At 47.6% G+C, this 19,449-nt stretch overlaps 1 protein-coding gene across 1 annotated transcript in view; it reads right to left on the reverse strand.

Moving 5' to 3' along the window:
• MINDY4 (MINDY lysine 48 deubiquitinase 4) overlaps window positions 1–19,449 on the reverse strand; it is a 118,246-nt gene that overhangs the window by 50,254 nt on the left and 48,543 nt on the right. The window contains exons 6-9 of the mRNA XM_068973121.1: window positions 10,727–10,785; window positions 5,766–5,872; window positions 2,423–2,539; window positions 1,133–1,221 (exon numbers count right to left, since the gene is read on the reverse strand). Of these exons, the coding sequence (XP_068829222.1) occupies window positions 1,133–1,221; window positions 2,423–2,539; window positions 5,766–5,872; window positions 10,727–10,785 (372 nt within the window). The remainder of the gene's footprint in view (window positions 1–1,132; window positions 1,222–2,422; window positions 2,540–5,765; window positions 5,873–10,726; window positions 10,786–19,449) is intronic.

The following is a 19,449-nucleotide window of genomic DNA, read 5'->3' on the forward strand; positions in this document are numbered from 1 at the left end:
AATCTGGTTAATTACAACTTTGGAGAAGAGAATGGAAGTGTCTACTGGGTAGGACGCTTCCACGATGCTGGGAATATTTTCTTCCTTCGTCTGGGGATGTGTTCATGGGTGTGTGATTTTGCAAAAATTCATTAAACAGAACATGCAGGAGTTGTGCACTCTCCTGAGCTGTGTACTCTTCTGTACGCATGTTGTGGTGGCGGTTTAGCTGTTAAGTCATGTCCAATTCTTGTGACCCCATGGACTATAGCCTGCCAGGCTTCTCTGACCATGGGATTTCCCAGGCAAGAACACTGGAATGGGTTGCCACTTCCTTCTCCAGTATGTATGTTAAGATTTCAACTGAAAAAAAAAAAAGAACAAGTGCCAGAAGTTCTGTTAACTCTGAGGGTTACTCAAAACAATTGGGAATGAAGTTATAGGTTAAGAGAGCTGCCTCTTCAAATTGGCCAAGCTGGTCTGCCCCCAGCCAGCCCCTCAATAATCCTTTTAACTGAGCACTGACCACAGGCTAGGATCAAGGTTTTCTCTCTGTCCCTCAAACTCACAGAGCACCCTGGAAAACAGAGAATGCATCTATTCCTCTCTATATCACTTGTGCCTGCACAGAATGTTCCAGAAACATCTGTTGAGAGAGTGAGCGTGAGAATGAGCTGTGTGCAAAAACTCAGCGTGTGAGGTGGAAAATGAATGGCCAAGGGTGGAAGCCATGTCCTGTGGGGCTGGTTGGACCATGTGTGGGGAGATGGCTGCTGGCAGAGATGGGGTAACAAGGGGAGGGAGGGGAGGCCTGGGTTCAGCACAGGGGTCAGTGACCTGGGTGTGGACAGGATTCGGGCAGCTGCTGCTCCATTCCTAGGTTGGGGGGCGGGGGATGGCCTGAGTTTCAATGCTATTCCAGCTTCTGATTCTCATGTGGAACAGGACTTAACAAGCTTGCCCGCTCACAAGACACAAACACATGCAGGTCATTTAAACAGGCCTGTGCTGGCCCTGTTAGCCAGCCTCCATTTCCCTTTCCAGAAGACGGGAAATATCAGGGAACAAACACACGTTTCCTTGCTTATTTGTTCTGGACAGTGAGGAGAAGCCTTGGGAAAAGAAGATATTGCCGGAATGAGCACTGACTTACCGAGCACAGTCAGCACTGCTATCTCCTTCAAACAGGAGTTTCTGCAGGACACAGCCCTGGACAGCCGCCAGGACCCCACAGGGACCACCCTGCAAAGAAGGACATGCGTGAGTGCCTGTGAGAACTGACCCAGGGCTCAGCCTTCTGTCCCTCCAGAACCAACCTCCGCCCACAGATTACAGAACACGGGGAGCCCAGGCCCCTCAAACAGGGGTCTCTGTCGCAGTGTCTGCTTCCCTGGAGTGCCGACCCTCAGTCACAGGGAGAAGGTGGCAAAGACCCCGGAACCCATTGCTAGAGGAATGCATGTGTGATGCATGAACATGAGGTGTGTGAGGGGAGGAAAGCAACACTTCACAACCCACCAGAGGCACCATCACAGATGTCTACTCATCCAGAGACACATTTCCATGTCCACAGGCTGAGGGCGTTAATTATCCACCCATCCTAAAGGCCGCCTCCTCCAGGAAGGCTTCCCTGACCACCTCAGCTAAACACGATCCCCCTGGGCCACCTCCACTTGTGTGAGCAACATTGTCCCCGGCCCATAGCCTGCCTCAGCACCCAGCAGTTGTGTCTCAGAGGGAGCGGGCTCCTTGAGAAGCTCAGCCCTGCAGCCATCGACAAGTACGAGGACTATCAGAGCAGGGCCCGCAGGTGCTCGTGAACTCAGGGTGCGAGAAAATGTGCCGACTTGCCCAAGGTAGGGACAGAAGCAGGTGGTCTTGGGGTTTTCCCTCCCCCTGCCCCACTTCCTTGGGGCAGTGTGGGGCAGTAGGAGGCTCCTGGGGCTTGAGAAATGGAATTTGGATGAGCCGCTGGATTTTATAGTATCTTCTGGCCCTGAAGATACGCCTTTTGGGAAATGTGTTTAAGCCACATTCAGATCCTGCCACAAGCTACTTGCATGTCCCTGCCTATGTCCTCTCCTCCTCACGTCTCCTGGTTCTCACACCAGATACTTCTGCCCCCTTCTGCAGTTCCTAGGTATTCACAAGTCTCCCTTTGTTCAAGCTGCCACCTGTTTCCAGCATCCTTTCTCCAGCTCTGCCTGTAAAATCACCACTCGAGGTACACTCAGCTAAAGGACCCTCTCTGGTAACCCCAAGTAGACACAGGGGCCCCCACCCCGCTCCCTCTCAGTGAGGATTCCCACATCACGCATCACTTATATTAGGGGTCATGTTCCCCAGCCCTGCTCTGCTAGCCACAGTGAAGTTTCTGTCCTGGGTGACAATGTCCCTGATGGGCCCAGGGAAGGGTCCCGGGGGGCACTTAAAAACAACCTGCCTTGTTCTGCACAATGCCATATTTTAAGGATACTGAGTCATTAAAGGAAAAACTCTGAAGTTTCCACTCATCGTTGAAACAGCAAAAGCTGGAACCAAACAGAATGGTCTTTATGTCCTGTCAAAAGAAACAAGAATTTTATTGGTTCTTTTAAAAGCAAACAACAACACACCGCTGGGTGTTTGCATTCCCACAGGAGCTGGTCTTGAATCCTATCTAGCAGGGTAGTCTGTTTTCCAGCAGGGTCATCTATTCCCTTTTTGTTTTGCAACCCCATTTTTATCATATTTGAGGAAAGAGAAAATTGACCCTGAGGGTCTTACCTCTAGAACATCTGTAAACCCAACCAGCCTGTGCTGATCCAAACCAAAATCTTTTTAGGTTCCTTACACATTCCTTGATACACAAAATTTTAGTCTTACATGGGACCTTGGGGATTTTTGACTGCACATTATAATTACCTACAGATCTCCGAACAATCCTGATGCTCAGACCCCATGCTGGACCAATTGAAGCACAACCCCTGGGCGTCAGATGCTGTGATCTGTAGTTATAAATGAGTCCAATGCACAGCCAAGTTTGAGAACCTCTAGCAAACTATGACCCACAGGCCAAATCCAACCCTCTACTTCCTTTGTAAATAGTGTTTTACTGAAACGCAGCAATACCCGTGTGTTTACATATTATCTGTGTTTACTTTTAGATTACAATGGCAGAGTTCTATGGTTGCAATCGAGAGCCAAAAATACAGGATCTAGCCCTCTGTGGAAAAAGTTTGCCAACCCCACACCGGTATAACCCCTTCCTATATGTCAGAATCTCAACATCTCCAGAGAGTGGTGCCGGTGTCCCCCAGAACTTGGTTTGAACAACCCCAACCACCAAGTGAAGGGGTTCCCACTATCTCTCAAGGCAGCCCCTCCATTTTTTCGCAGCTCTATCTTCTTCAAACTTCTGGCTGACATTACTCTCCCATCAAACCAAGCCCCACCCTCCAGAGCCCCAGCGAGCACCAACACTTCCCCACTGACCAGCCCTCCGACGGGAAAGCAAAGCCTTTCCCCAGATGTCCCTCCCTATGCTGGCTGCCTCTCCTCTCTGTCGTGATTTTACACTTCAGAGGATCTGAGGGGCCAACGTGTGGATTCTGTCACTACACGCTCAGAGCCCCTTTCCAGGTCCTCTCTTTCCTACAGACTCATTTTTCCCTCTAAGGTCAGTTCTTTCTTTTCATTGTGCGTGCATGCTCAACAGTGTCCAACTTTTATCGACCCCACAGACCATAGCCTGCCAGGTTCCTCTGTCCATGGGACTTCCCAGGCAAGAGTACTGGAGTGGGTTGCCATTTCCTTCTCCAAGGGATCTTCCTAATCCAGGGATCAAACCCATGTCTCTTGCAACTTCTGCATTGGCAGGCAGATCCTTTACCAACTGTGCCACTTGGGAAGCCCTTCTTTTCATTAAGTACAGAGAAAACTCGGTGGCCAAGCCCTTTTCCCCACATTATCAGATGTGGGCTGACACCACACAGGAGACAGGGGTGGCTAAATCAGGGCTTGGTTCCCCTTCTTGCACCAACTACAGTCATCCATGTATTTGGACTGAGTTTCCCAGGAGCCTAGAAACTATAGGAACTTGAGTTTTCTGGCTGAAGCCTATGTCTGTTCTTTCAACCACAGAGTGACAGCTCTCATCTAGGCATAGTACAGTTGCCAGGTCACAGGGTTACAAGCCTGGAAACCTGGGTTCTACTTGCTGTGGGTGCTGTGTGTCTTGGGTTGTCCTTTCTCTGTGGGGGCCTCAGTTCTTTCTGCTGTTTTTTGAGATGCTACTACTGGGTGGTCTTTAGGGGCCTCTGAGGACCCCTCCCAAAATGACAGTACCCACTCCAAAGAATCATAGCCTGTGGCTATGTCTGTGGCTAAGGACAGCCAGAGCACTTACTCCCAGGCGTGGGACTGCTTAAGACCACTTGCCTGACCCTCTCCCTGTGGTCTCAAAAGAAGGAAGGGAAAGAGAGGGGAGGGATGGAGAGGGACAAAACCTCTAGAAAAACCTTTGACTTTTCACCTGTGTGCTCAGCAAATACTTGTTAAGTAGGAAGAGAAGAGGGTCAGCTGTGTCCCCAGGAGTTTTATTTTCCCTTCCTGAATCCTGGCTGAAAAGCCAGGGGAGGACAGCAGGAGCCTCATTCCATCGTGCAGGAACTGCTGGCCACGGGGAAGGGTGAGGCCCTCTGGCAGTGGAGATGGAGAGGAGGCCAGGACATCCCCGCAGAGGAGGCTGCTAAGGCCAGGAACTGGCTCCCAGAGTCCTGTGACTCTCAGGACATCCCTGCAGAGGGGGCTGCTAAAGCCAGGAGCCAGCTCCCCAAGTCCAGTAACCCTCAGGACATCCCTGCAGAGGGGGCTGCTAAGGCCGGGAACCAGTGACTCCAGGAGGCCACTAGCATGACCCTAGATCGTGCTGAGACATTAGCCACACGCCCCTGTCCTCCCTTCACCGCTGCTTAGCCTGAGCACCGCTCAGGGGTCCAGTGCAGGAGCAGAGTCAAGCCAATGAGGATGATTATTCTGTTCCCAGCTCAACTCTGGAGTTAGCAGGTACAGACATGGTGAAGCAGCTCTGGGCCAAAAGAAAAGCTGGATCCTGGAACGTTTCAGTGAGAAGATGCTGTATCCTCACCTTTACTCTCAGAGAGGGAGAGGGAGCTGCCTGCACTAGGTCCCCATTTCCCTGACTCTCCGCTCATGTGTTTTTCCACATCACATGCAAATCCCATTTCAACAATGACTGAGAGATTATAACGAGATGAATGAAGGCAGAGAGAGGAAGATCATCTCCTCCCACCAACTCAAATCAAGACGGCTTCAAGTCACACCACACCGATTCAGTTCAGTTCAGTTCAGTTCAGTCGCTCACTTGTGTCCGACTCTTTGCGACCCCATGAATCACAGCACGCCAGGCCTCCCTGTCCATCACCAACTCCAGGAGTTCACTCAAACTCACGTCCATCGAGTCGGTGATGCCATCCAGCCATCTCATCCTCTGTCCTCCCCTCTTCCTCCTGCCCTCAATCCCTCCCAGCATCAGAGTCTTTTCCAATGAGTCAACTCTTTGCATGAGGTGGCCAAAGTACTGGAGTTTCAGCTTTAGCATCATTCCTTCCAAAGAACACCCAGGGCTGATCTCCTTCAGAATGGACTGGTTGGATCTCCTTGCAGTCCAAGGGACTCTCAAGAGTCTTCTCCAACACCACAGTTCAAACGCATCAATTATTCACCAATTCACACCAGTTCGAATTAAGAAACACATCACGTCACACTTTGCAGTTGACACCTACCTTTGCCACCGAGAGGTCGATGGGCTTGGATACTACTTGCAGCTTGAGCACTGATGAGACTGGAGACAGGACGATTTCTTCCCTTACCAATTCATCTTCCACATCCTCTGAAAGAAAATCGCGGCCGTTTGAGCTCTTCGTTATGATGCACAGAGAACAGATTAGGAGGCCATTTAACACCCAGGACACTGATAAGTGCTGAGAGGGTTGGGATGAGAGGAGGGGTCCTCTACCATCCACCCTCCTGTGGACCCTCTGGGGCTCCCAAGCCCCCATCAGAAGGAAAAAGGCAGAGCAACAGCCCTTGCTCCTTGTCACCCCATGCTGGTCCAAGGATACTGGCAGCTAGGACATGGCTGTCAGTCCACTAGAAGGCTCTGCTTGTGGACATGCAGAAACAAAGGCCTAGGCCTAAGTTGTTGACTCAGTCCCGGAAAAGCCTGGCCCAGATGTGATTCCTCCAAAAGGCGGACATGACCCACAGATCTGTCCCCCCGAGGATAAACATTAAAAGGTCAAAAGTAGGAAAGAAAGTGCTGCCCTTCCTGAGAGAATAATGACAGTTATAATAGATTATCACTATTGTGGTTTTCACGACCTATGTTTATCATCTAGGCACCACTCTCTCCTCAAGAGAGTAATTATCATCACGCCCATTTATAGATGAGGAAACTGAGGTTGAGACAAGTTACGTCATTGACCTAAAGTCACCCAGGTGGAAAGTTACAGAGATAGAATATAAACCCAGGCCAGCTCCCAACAGCTCTGCCATCCTGCCAATCAGACCTCCATGGATCTCCAGCCAAAAGGGACACTAAGTCACATTCCAAATACAGCCTTCTCACAGCTGGAGGGATGGAGGCCCAGAGAAGGTCCCGGAGTGAGTGCTGGCCGCTCCAGCCTGTGCCTTCCCTGGCAGGCGAGGCTCCCTCTCGCCATTACACCTGCTGTGGCACCACTTACCAGAACCCTCAGGTGTGGGACCCACATGAAAACAGCACAAGGCAATGATGCTGGCAGAGCTCAGCAGGCTGGTCTCCAGACAGCCTCTGGAGACTTCCTCCCACCCTTTTCCCAAGACTAAATGATTACTTAAAAAGCACACCACACTGTATAGACCTCAACATTATCTGCCATAAGCCTGTAGAAATGTCACAGTCCCTGCCGCGCATCTTCTGAGATACTGTTCAAAGGTCAACATCCCAGGACACGTGCCTTACGTCTTACTCTACAGCCTCCTTCTCTTCCCTGGAGGAGGACCAGGCACAGCATGAGGCCAACTCCTAGAGGCTCAGTGCACTGAAAAGGAGACAGATTCTACCTTTAGGCTGAAACAAAAGTTGCCAGTAAGTCTGGAATTTAAATGAGAAACTTTCTTAGTGAGGGTCTCAGAGAAAAGCCACCCTGTGACCACAGTCTTACAAAAACACCTGAAATAAAGACCAGATGTTCACACAGTAACATACACAGGTCTTGAAAGCATGCCACTGGATAGGGAAAGTAAGAAAAAAAATGAAATTTATAACACAACACAATTTACATCCAGTATAAACACATGCACGCAAAACAACTCTAAACATTTTTGCAAGAACACACACAAGTGAAAAGAAATCACTAAATACACGGGGGTGGAGTGGTTGATAGTGAGGAGGGTCATGAGAGTGTGGGGTGGGGCTCAAGCGAAATCAGGAAGGAAAGGTAAGAGGGCGGACAATGGGCAGCCTTGCAAAGATCAAAACTGAGAATGTTCACTAAGGTATGGAGATGTGTGATTAATTCAACCCTAGGCATCTGAGGCCCAGAAACAGGGGGAGAAGAACTGAGCAATTCCACCAGGCCTCAGCAATGCCTCAGCCTGGACTGCTTCCGGGAGGCCCAGAGAGGGCAGGATTTAAGCCTATTTGGAGGCTGCTATTTAATCTGGGATGTCCCATAGGGAAGCGGGGCTGAAACGTGCTCTGCTCAAGCCCATGAACTAAGTCTAAGGAGGGAGGCTGGGGCCCACAGAAGGCTGACTGGGTGGCGCCCCCAGGAGGAGGCAGCCTCTCTCGGCCTCTGCCAGCTGTTCAAGGCAGCTAGGCAGGTGCAGATGTGGCGGGATCGCCGTGCAGGGAAAACAAAGCACTCTGGCGTGACCTGTTGGCCAAGCAGACAAACCTAGCTGCAAACGCTGAGGGTTTTCAGTTGCTATTTTTAAGGCCCGGTGTAAATATCTGGTTAAAAAAAAGCAAGGGATTTTATTTCCCATACCATTTAACTTACCCTTTGGAGAAGGAAAACATATACATAACCTTGGAAGTACTTAATAGAGGCCTATCTCTTTTTCCAGGTCCCCACTCAGTATTTCCCACTGTAACTACAAGATGTCTTCTGCTGGAAGTGCCCCAATGCCCCAGACTCAGGAATCTCAGCACCAAACCCCTCCGGGCTTCTATTTTGATTACAGAATCCATCTCCCCAGCCCTCCACCAGGGACCCAGGCCAAAACCTCAACCCTCTCCCACACAGCACGCTGCTTTAGCCTCCAGGTTATCCTGCCCCCAGAATGCCTCATAACGCCGCCCACCTCCCACACTTTCCCTCTCCACTTTTATAGCAACGTGTCATTATTTTCCTATTTGCTCATCAAGCACTTTACTGAAGACCCATGATGTGCCACTGGGTATGTGGGACAGAAGAGGTCCAGAGATGATGAAAGCACCATCCCTGCCTTCAAGGAGCTCACTAACTAAAGAGGGAGACACAGCCCTAAACATATACATGACGTCAGGGCTAAAATGGGGATTAGGGCAAAGGTTCTAAGAGCAGAGAGGAAGAGGCAAGTAATCCTGCCTACAGGGTCAGAAAAGCTTCACATAAATGGTAAGTATTTGAGCAGGGTCTTGAAATAACCAGAGGATTTCCCCAGATAGGACAGGGGCGAGTCACCTCTTTTTTAGACTATTCCAAGAGCCCCCCAACCAGTCTCCCAAAATCCAGGCTCTTACCCCTAAAACTCATCCTCCACCCACACCCAGAGACGGCCTCAAACATCATTCGTTTCACGTCTCTGCTTGATAAGACCTTGTCCATCCTTCAAAGCCCAGTCTAAATGATACCCAACTGTGGAACCCACCACACACTTGGCTAAATCACCTCTTGAAGCAGTCAAGAGCTGCTGGTCATTTACTTTGGTGCGGTTTTCACAAAACACCTCTCTTCCTTCATCCTACCCAACCCCACCCTCCAGGAAAGCAAGAGCACTTTTCATCACCTCCGTCCATATTCAACAGTCCTGCTTGTGCCCGGGCATGTAAGAGCTAACCAAAGTGGGCAGAAGTGAACCCAACAAAGATGAACTGGGGTGAGGAAGGGAATGCTGTCCCCCTAAACAAACTGCATTCCTTGTTTCTGATTCCCCCACCCCAAACTTCTCCTCCACTCTCTCGGGGTAACTGGGTTCCATGAGAGGACTCTGGACCTCTGATCTTTTATCTCAGCGTCCTTCTCTAAATCGTTAGCTGAGCCACCAGCAAAGAGAGGCTGGCCTCCCTCTGAAAACCACACACACTTCAAAGAGCTGGGTTCTGAGAGAATTGCTAAAAGCCTTCCTCCCAGCAGAAGCCCTCTGGGTTCTGAGGGCCGGGAACCACTTCACTTTACATCCAGACAGGAGTGGCTTTCATCAGAAAACCTTAGAACACTTTACAGAAAGGTTTCAGATGCCATTGTTTTCTGGCTCCATGCTTCATTCTGCGCAGCCGTGTGCCCAGTGAAATCTGCCCCTTCCTGGGTGGGCCAATGATCCCACCGGCCATTCCTGGGAGGAACGGTTACCTCTGAAGAAAACAAAGTAGAATAAACCCCTGCTTCCATCACTCAGAGGCCAGTCCCTGCCTTTCAACTTCATCAAAGCAAACCATCAGACAGCCTGTCTCACACCAGTCACTTCTAAAGGGCAAGCTGCTTTCTTCCTTCGTGTAAAGGGGAGTGCTTAAAAGGAGAGGAAAAGGATGTGAGTAGCTCTCAGCTCTTGTATGCCAAAATGGTCCAAAAGGTATCAATACATTGCTGGCTTCCAGGAGAAGAGCAAAGGTCAATGGCACTCAAGCCTCGTCCTTTCATGTCTGGTCCTTGGTTGTCATCCTTAATTCTATTCCTGGCTTTTGCCAAGGCCTGCAAACATACTAGTCTTTGGGGAATAAAGAATTCCAGAAAGAGGGGAAAAGGTGGCTTCCAAGAGAAAGAGTAGATGGACAAGTTGCGGTCTAGATCTTACAGAGGAGGTACACAGATGCATTCACAGGTGGAAGGGCATGAGCTGACGCACCTCACGATTTGTATTTTACACCTCAGTGAGGTGGTGTGTGTTAGTCACAAAGTCGTGTACAACTCTTTGTGACCCAGTGGACTGTGGCTCCCCAGGTTCCTCTGTCCATGGAATCCTCCAGGCCAGAATACTGGAGTAGGTAGCCTTTCCCTTCTCCAGGGGATCTTCCTGACCCAGGGATCGAACCCAGACCTCCTGCATTGCAGGCAGATTCTCTACCATCTGGGGCCACCAGGGGAAGCCCCAAGGATATGGGGTGTAAAGGACGGGCTTCTCCAGGCAGAGAAGACGTACTAATATTTTGACTGAGAACTATCTTCTAGAGACTTCTGTAGGTTCTGAGAAACCCTAAAAGAACCCCCAAATGCAGAAAATGCTGCTCTACCCCCTCTCTCCCAGTGTAGATCTAGACGAGTAGATTTCTAGATTTCTCCAGGTCAGACGGGCAGTGGAAAATGGATTTGGACATCAACCAAATATGAGAGAAACCTGCTCTACTCTCTGGGCCAATCCCTCCTTCCCAAGGTCAGCTGGGAGAAAAGGAGCCCTGCCCCAGCCAGCAGAAAGCCCCACTACTTATTACCTCCCAGACAGACCAAATGAAGACCGCTGGACCCTGTGGGGCAAGCACAGAGGCCCCAGGGGTACCTACCAAGCTGCAGCACATCCAGATGACCTTCGACCTTGTTGGACACTGACAACTGATTTTTCCTAGAGGAAAAAAAATAAAGGGAAATGTCAACGTACCATAGGAGAATACCAGAGAAAGGCAAACAACAGAGAAGAATGGGAGGGGCACTGGCTGGGCCTCCAGGAGGGGGTTCTCTCCAGACCTGGCCCTGCCGCTCTGTGTGTGCCATGTACCAGCACTCTCTCGCGCGGAGCCACAGGTTCCATGTCAGATGGGATCAAATCACTTCTGGGGCACTTTTCCGTTGTGTACACACACAAGCACACCCCAGCCAATACAGGACGAGAGACCCTGTAGTTTGACACTTGCCAAGAACTGAATGCAAGCTGTTTTGCTGATGCCACTGTGATACTGCTGGGAAACACTCGCACGTGCACACGCACACACGCACACAGGCACACACACGAATCAAGTTCCTGCAATCACTGCACAGATTTTCTTATCTCATTTTTTTGTTGGTTTCCTTTCTCCCAGCTTTCTTGTAAAGCTATCAGCAGCCATTTCTCAGAAATCTCTAGAATGCACCAGACAGAATACCTTCTGTGATTCTGACTAGTAGATTTAGGGATGTGTGCACAGAGCCTTCTTTAAACAGCCCACCTGTATTTCAGCTCTCTTCAGATTTTCTTTTCCTTCAGCATGCTTCATCTGAACTAAAGTAACATCATTTTTTTTCAAATGTTTTAAAAATTAACAACATTACATCACCCTCTTGAAAACTCCCATTTACTATGTTAAAAATGACAGCTCTTTTGAACGTAGCATTGAAATGTATTTTCCTCCAACATCCTTGCAGGATAAGATATGATTGAAGTAACAATCGTAATCTTGCCACAGCAGGTTCTATTGAATTGGCTTCCTCCTGAAGATGTATGAAGGGGCGTGAGTGGAAGACCACAGAGGACGCACAGTGCTGAATCCCCCAGCACGTACCGCTTCGGACCCCAGGGTTCCTGTCTGTGGCGCTGGAATACAGAGAGCCTTCCCCTTCCTCCCAGGCAGCCCTAAGCCTCCCGTGTCCTCCTCCACTCTGCCAAGCCCACTCTCCTCAATTCGAAACCACAAAATCCCTACGCTACCAGGGTTCTGCAAGCCTTCTTGGGAGCGGTGAAAGAACAAGCTAACTTGGAGAGAAGAGCTAAGGCACGGAGGGGCAGCAGAAGGACATCGGTTGGGGGTGGGCAGGGGGTTAAAACAGAGGCTGTGCCCCCCAGCCCAGTGCCCAGCAATGAAGAACTGTGCTTTCATCAGACGCCTCCGCCGACTCCACCTCTCCCCTACCACCCGCGCTGCAAGGGAAGGCAAGGACCAAAGTCCCATTTCTTCTATCCCCTCTGTCACTGTTCCATTCAGAGACTAAGGCAAAGGGCCCTCTCCTTGCTGCGCCTCAGTATCCCAGTCTGAAAAGCAAGGACTTGGGCGCAGGTGCTAGATGGCCTCTAAGAGCCACCTTGAACCATTTTGAGCTGGAAATATCAGGAGTAAAGATGCCTCTGGCACATCCCACTGCCAACATCTCTCTGGTACCCATCTCTGCTCTCTGCCTCTTCGTCTGTCACCCAGATCATTCTCACAGCCCTCTAACTGGTTTCCTGACCCCAGGGTGATGCCCTACCTGGTACTGACCCTACATCTTCACGAGTGTCAAAGGCATCTTTCTATAAAGAAAGTCTGACCACACCACGGCCTGGCTGAAATTCTTCAACAGTTCACCATCATCATTATCATCAACCGTGGTCATCTTATTTATAAAAATGATGGCAATTATAACAGCAGATGCTTTCTGATTTCTTTGACTGTTGCAGCATCAAAAGTCACCTGCTCCTCAGAAGAGCCTTATGAAGTGGTCAGTGCACTGAGTCTCAGAGAGGTCCTGTAATCTCCCCAGAGTCACACAGCAAGCGGTGGCAGTACAGAAATACAAGCCCAGGCAATGACACTGTCAACTAAAAAAAAAAAAAAAAAAGTACAATGTGAGGGCTGCAAGTTGAGTTTTATTGGGGGCAATATGAGGCCTACAGCCTGGGAGACAGCTCCTCAGGTGGCCCTGAAAGACTGTTCCAAAGGCATAGAGGGGAAAGGCAGTATATACGTGATTTTGGAAAAGGAGGAGTGTATGCAGCCCAGCACATACTTTTTGGTAGAAAGTTTCTGCTGGCCTCATGAAGCTTCTGCTAGTCACAAGAAACAACCATCACCATGAAGAATTTTAGTCCTTTTCTAGATATGAGGAGATACAATAATTGGGCTCATAAACTCCACCCTGAGAATATCTAACTATCTAAAGACCTGTCCTGCCAGTTTCTCAGAGCACAGAGTGCCTCACTCTTCCTCCTGAACTCCTTTAGGGGAGGTGTTATAAGTCAGAAGCTGCAGCAGCACAAAATTTAATCCTTGTAGAATTAGATGCCAAGCACCCATGCTAAGTTCCAATTCATGGTTGACAACGCCAAAGATAATGGCAGCAAACACGATATATACTGCTTCCTCATAAAACAAAACCCAAGCCCATTAGTGTGCACGCTGGGCTGCCCGTGACCTGGCCACCTACCACCCCAGCACCACCTCCCTCTGCACCCTCCCGCTCCACCTGCATGTCCTCCATGCTAACCTCTCATGCTAACGCCTCGATACCTTTTCACAAGCTGTTCATTCCTATTCGAATATCCTTTGGCAAACTCATACTTATCCTTTTCAGCCCAGTTGGAATGCTACCTTCTTCTCAACTCCAAAGCATGCATTTATTCGTTTCTTCACTCACTCACCTAGCTAGCGCATGGCAGTTATCCAGTAGGTCTGTCTCCCCGCCCCAGTGAGACCCAGCTGTGTACAATAAACAGACGCAAATTGCAATATGACATGGCACGGTAGGCTGAATAACGGCCCCCAAAGATATTCACATCCTAATCCCTGGAAACGGAAAATGGTAACTGGTATGGCAAAAAGAACTTGCCAAAGAGATTAAGTTAAAGATCTTGAAAAGGAAGAAAGCATCCTGGATTATCCAGATGGGGCCAATCTAATCACAAATGTCCTTATAAGAGGGAGGCAGAAGGAGATCGGACACAGCAGATAACAGGTAGGATGGTAATGGAAACAGAGGTTGAAACGATCCACTTTCAAGACAGAGGAAGGGGCCACAAGGCAAGAAATGAGGGTGGCCATGAAGAGCTGAAAAAGGCAAGGAAACAGATCCTAGCTGTTAAAAAGCTAGCCCTGCCAACACCTTGGCTTTAACACAGTGGAACTGATTTCAGACTTCAGTCTTCCAGAACAGCAAGACAATAATTCATGTTGCTTTAAGTCACTAAATTACTGGGTGATTTGCTGGAGCAGCCATGGGAAACTAATACACACAGAGAGAGAAACACCGAGGAGGAACAATGGACTACAGGATTCTCTTGATGGCCTCTGTGTCCTGTGGGCCCTGCACCTAGTCGCTGCTCCAAAAATGGGTGCCAAATACCAGAATGACCCTCACATAAGCTAGGCGGCTCACATAGGTCACTCAACTTAGAGGTGCCAGAGCCAGGGCTCAAACCCAGGCTGCTGGCTCCAAATGCTGTTTTGCTCTTTCTTATACTTGATGCTTCCTTTCCCTGCCCAGAACTCTCCATGGCTGCCTGTGGACCAGAAGACAAAACCTACACCTCCCACATGGTCCCCTTAGTTCCCAAGGGCGAAGCCGCAGGAGCACGCAGACTGGCAGGAGCCACGGGGAGAGGGCAGGGATGATGTTCCCGCTGTGCAGGGTACAGCTGGGCCTCTTCCCGGTCATGAGACTTCCACCCTGAGGCCATCCATCAGCCACGAGAGTCAGGCTCAGATGCTGTGTGCCGCTTCCCATCAATCTCCTCACCAGAGGAGACTTCAGTCATGCTCACACTTAGGGAATGTGCTATTGTTCCTTTCATGTGTCCCTTTGTGCCATAAGCATTACACAGTTGAAAAGGTCAGTTTAAAAGCATGTTCTTGCCTTTGAGTGAAAACTATTATGAGCAACAATGACAAAAAGATAAATCAAGGATTCAAAACACTTTTTCAAAATGCGATTGTACAGATAACCTAGAGACATGTGTCAGAGTGTGCATCTAATAAATCTAGGGGAGCCAGGCTGGAAACACCCGCTTGCCTGCTGGGACCAAGGCCTCCGTTTTCCAGCCAAGATCCTCTGTGGGCTCCACACCCCCCATCCCAGGAGGGGCAAAGGCTAGGGCACTGCAAGTATTCAGGGCTACATAGAGCCAGGACTCAATCCCTGGATAACTGGGTCTTGGGTGGGTAGAAAGAGCCACTCAGAGACCAGAGTTTTTGCCCTTGATCCCCCAACTCTGAGTGACCCTAGGCAAGACACTCACCTCTGTGGGCATCAGATGCCTCAGCTATACTTTGGAGAAAGCCTGAGCATGGCTGTCGAACATGACCAGGCGGGCAGACTCTGAGAGGACTGACATGCCCAGCTTGTGCTATTCTTTATGATGTTCAACCGCTTTTGCACCGAATACTCAAAATAGTTCACCAGATCTTAGCATAAAAACAGACGACAAGGAGCTATTCTTTCCCCTGTGTTTGGTACTGCATACTTGACTAAACTAGTCATGATTACAAACAAAAGCTGTCCCATGAGAGGACAGACATTGATCACTTACTATATAGTCTATTTGATGAAAGCACTAAACCCAGTGTGAACTGATCCCACTCATGTTGCTTCCCAGGTAGCTCAGATGGTAAAGAATCTGCCTGCAATGCAGGAGACCTTGGTTCAATCCCTGGGTCAGGAAGATCCTGAAGGCAATGGCAACCCACTCCAGTATTCTTGCCCAGAGAATTCCGTGGGTAGAACATGGGATCGCAAAGAGTTAGACAAGCAATTAACACAACAACATGTTGCACAAGAATCCAGAATGTAAGAAATTTACATAAAATTTCCCAGCACACCTCACTGAAGCAATGTAAAATTATCTGGAGAGACACTTCTACAAAGCAAGTAGGAGCTCTACAATCTAGCTTCCCCAGGAGAGAGTTTTATTTTTTTTTTAAAGTCCCAACTAAAAATATGCTTAAAACAAACAAACAAAAAACCTGTTAAATATATGAGATGATCCACCATAAGTGAAAGTCAACTGACACAACAAACAGGACTCTCAGGAACTTGAGATAACAGAACAGCAATCTAGACAGCAATCTAAACAGTAATTAGAGAGACTAGGGGAACAGTTTAAAAAGGAATGGAAAGTGTACAAAAAGAAACAGACACTATGAGAAAAGGATGGGCTGCTCCGACAAGCAAATATAGTCATGAGAAAAGAGAAACCTTGGGGCATACAACGATGATGATGGACAATACCATATAAATACATATTTTGTTTTAAATCCATGAGTCTGCTAATAGAGGAGGAAGGAGGGGCAGGGGCAGGTAACAGAAAGCTCTTCTCTGTGAAACATGCCGCCTAGTAAACGGAAAAGGAATGATAAAATGACAAAAATTAGGAAATCGCCATTTTTTACATTTCTAATATCAACGGATATTCAAACCGCAGGTTAAGAGGTTTCTGAGGCACCGGATATTCACATGGTCTAAAAGTTGGAGTCCTTACTAATTCCAAAGGGGAAGGTTGCCTTTATGATAAGAGAGACTGGCAGAAACCCTAGAGGACTGACACAACTTAGCATCGCATCACCAAAAATACACTTACATCCTGTGCTCCTGATGCGAAGCAATGGGAAGTGCACAGCATCACGCAGGTACTGTCCTTAACCAAAACTGCTTAACATAAACCCAGTAACGAAACAGACATATCTAGAATGTGGTCACTCTATGAGACAAGAGCCTACATTCTCCATGAAAAACTAAAAAGAGAGCGAAATTATTTGAGACTGAAAGAGATTAGAGAGACATGGCAACCAAACACAAGTGAACTTTAAATGGATCCTGGGTTGAAAAACTAAAGCCCAAAGAACATTTTGGCGCCATCTGGGAGAAATCTGATCATGGGCTTTACATTAGTGGATGTTACTGAGTCAATGTGAAATTTCTCGGTTTTGATACTGGTGCTGTGGTTATACTCTTGTTCTTAGGAGACGCAAACTGAAATATTTAAGGGTGAAATGCCATAATATTCGAATTTCAGTTTCAAATCAACCATCAAAAATATTTGTGGACGAGGGAAGAAGAGGAGAGGGAAAAGAAATCCAAAAAAAATCTTAGAATTACAGAAAGTAGGCTTCAGGTACTATTCTTTCAACTTTTCTATGGGTTAGAACATTTTTAAAGTTGGGGGAAAATTGTTGGAGAACTTAAAAAAGGAGATTAGATACAGTGAAGCGATAATAAATCACTGGTAACAATGAGATGACATTCAGAATGCAGGTCAGAGATCAAATATATGAAAGAACAAATAAGAGACATGGAGGGAAAAAATTTTAAGCCTATTATACATCTAAAAGGAGATCCAAGGATTTCCCTGGTGGTATAGTGGTTAAGACTCTATACTTCCACTGTAGGGGGTACAAGTTCAGTCCCTGGTTGGGGACCTAAGATCCCACTTGCTGCATGGTGCAGCCAAAAAATAAATTAGTTAAAAAAATAATAATAATAAAAGGAGTTCCAGAAAGAAAGGATAAAGAGAATATGAGAGAGGAAATTATTAAAAAGATAATTGCTAAGAATCCACCAGACATGAATCCTCAGAGAAACATAATAAATTTCAAACAGTACATGTGAAAGTAAATGCATACCTAGACACTCATCTTGAAACTACAGGATACTAAAGACATGAGAAAACCCTTAGAGAAAGGCAGGCCATCTATAAACAACTGCTACTTCAACAAAAATGTTAGCCATCACAGCCCTTCACTGAATGAACCACTAAGAGACTAACTGCAGGAGAAGAAAACTGAACCCGGAGGGAAAGAGCAGGATGCAAGCAACGGCAGAAAAGAAATCTGTGAACATGTAGATGAACCTAAATGAGAGCTGGCAATAACAACTAACCTAGAGAAAGCTTTTGAAAACAAAGGGACAATACTAGACAATAGGAACAAGGGAACCTGGGAGGGGGAGATGATCAGAACTAAAGCTTTCTAAAATCCTTGCATTTCTTTTTGAGGGAGTAGAGATATTGACTAAACCGAAACCTTTAAGTCGTCTCAGCTAACAACATAGCAATTACTCTGCCAGATACTATTCTCAGCACTTGATGTATTAACTTGTTGAGTTCTCACCACCAATGTTTGAGGCAGGACAATTATTAGCCATTTTACAGAGGTTCACGTTGGGCTAAATTTTCATGTCGAATTCCTCCTTTGGTTATTCTGTAACAAGTAGGTTTATCACTCATAATGTTTTTCATCCTATTTTGATTTTTATCCAATAGCGTTTAGCCACATTAGCTTTTAAATGGTTGGCATCCAAGTGATTTATTTTTTCCCCGTTTCCCTGTGCTTGGTTGTTCTCCTTTTTTCCACATGTATCATATGAAATACCATCGTGCTAATTTAAAAAATCGATTTGAGTGTCTCTGTCTTTTAACTGGCGAGTTTAATTTGTTCATCTTTAATATAATTATTGATATACTTGAAGTTATTTGTCCTGTTATATTTCACACTTTCCTTTTGCCATACTTTTACTTTCTTTGTTTTCTTCTTAAAAAAAAAAAAAAAATCAGCCATTTTAAAGTGAACAATCCAGTGGCATATAATGCATTCACAAATTTGCGTAACCACCACCTCTTGGTAAAGAATCCGACTGCAATGCATGAGACCTGGTTTCAATCCCTGGGCTGGGAAGATCCCCTGGAGAAGAGAAAGGCTACCCACTCCAGTATTCCTGTCCTCCCAACAGTGACTCTGCACAGCCCTGGCCTTAAAGGCTCTTATTAAAGACTGAACTTCAGAAGGGGTTAGCCTTAGTGAGGGGGATCCCTGAGGGCAAGCTAATATAAAAAGAACTTTAAACAAAGTTCTCCATAGAAGAAAAGATTTCTTCTTTCGATTTTCCTGCTCTCTGTTTCCCTCTGGCTTCCCAGAGAGGCTCAGCCAAACTCCCCCAGAAGAAGGCGCAAGGTGCAGAATCACGGTGAGTTAGACTTGGAAGGCACTTGGATAGTCACCTGGCATAACCTTTGGGCTTACAGATTAGGAAACCGTGCTCTGGAGTAAGAAAGGGGGCTCCGCCAGTGTCTCCACCTTCTGGGTGCTCAGCCCGAGGGATCCACGTCCCAGCCTCGGGAAGAGCTCCACCTTCCTGGGCCGCCACATCCACAGGTGTTTTTAAAATTAAGCCGTCAAAGAACAGGAGGTCTCATCAAGGGCTGGGTTATCAAGAAGTCATCGTGTATACACATCTCGGTTTTATACCCGGCAGTTGTCAGTTCTCCAACTGTTGACCTTCAACATATAAAAGGAATCTTTTTTTTTTTTTCCCCTCTCTTTTCTCTTACGGATGTGGAAAACCTGACTAGAACTGCCTGGTCTGACATTTCCTGTGAGAAAGCACTCTGCTTGGATACTGTGAAAGCAATCTGCCTTAACAATTCAGCCCAAATAAATTATCTTCCTGAAACGAGTGAATGACTTTAATTGGGAATTGGGCTGCAAACCCAAGACTCTCTCATCCGGGCTGGACAAAGGTGGGACAAAGATAGGGATCGCCTGCTGAGAACGGACTGGGAGGGGGGTCCCCA

This window comes from Capricornis sumatraensis, chromosome 5, assembly GCF_032405125.1.
Source record: "Capricornis sumatraensis isolate serow.1 chromosome 5, serow.2, whole genome shotgun sequence".
NCBI lineage: Eukaryota > Metazoa > Chordata > Mammalia > Artiodactyla > Bovidae > Capricornis > Capricornis sumatraensis.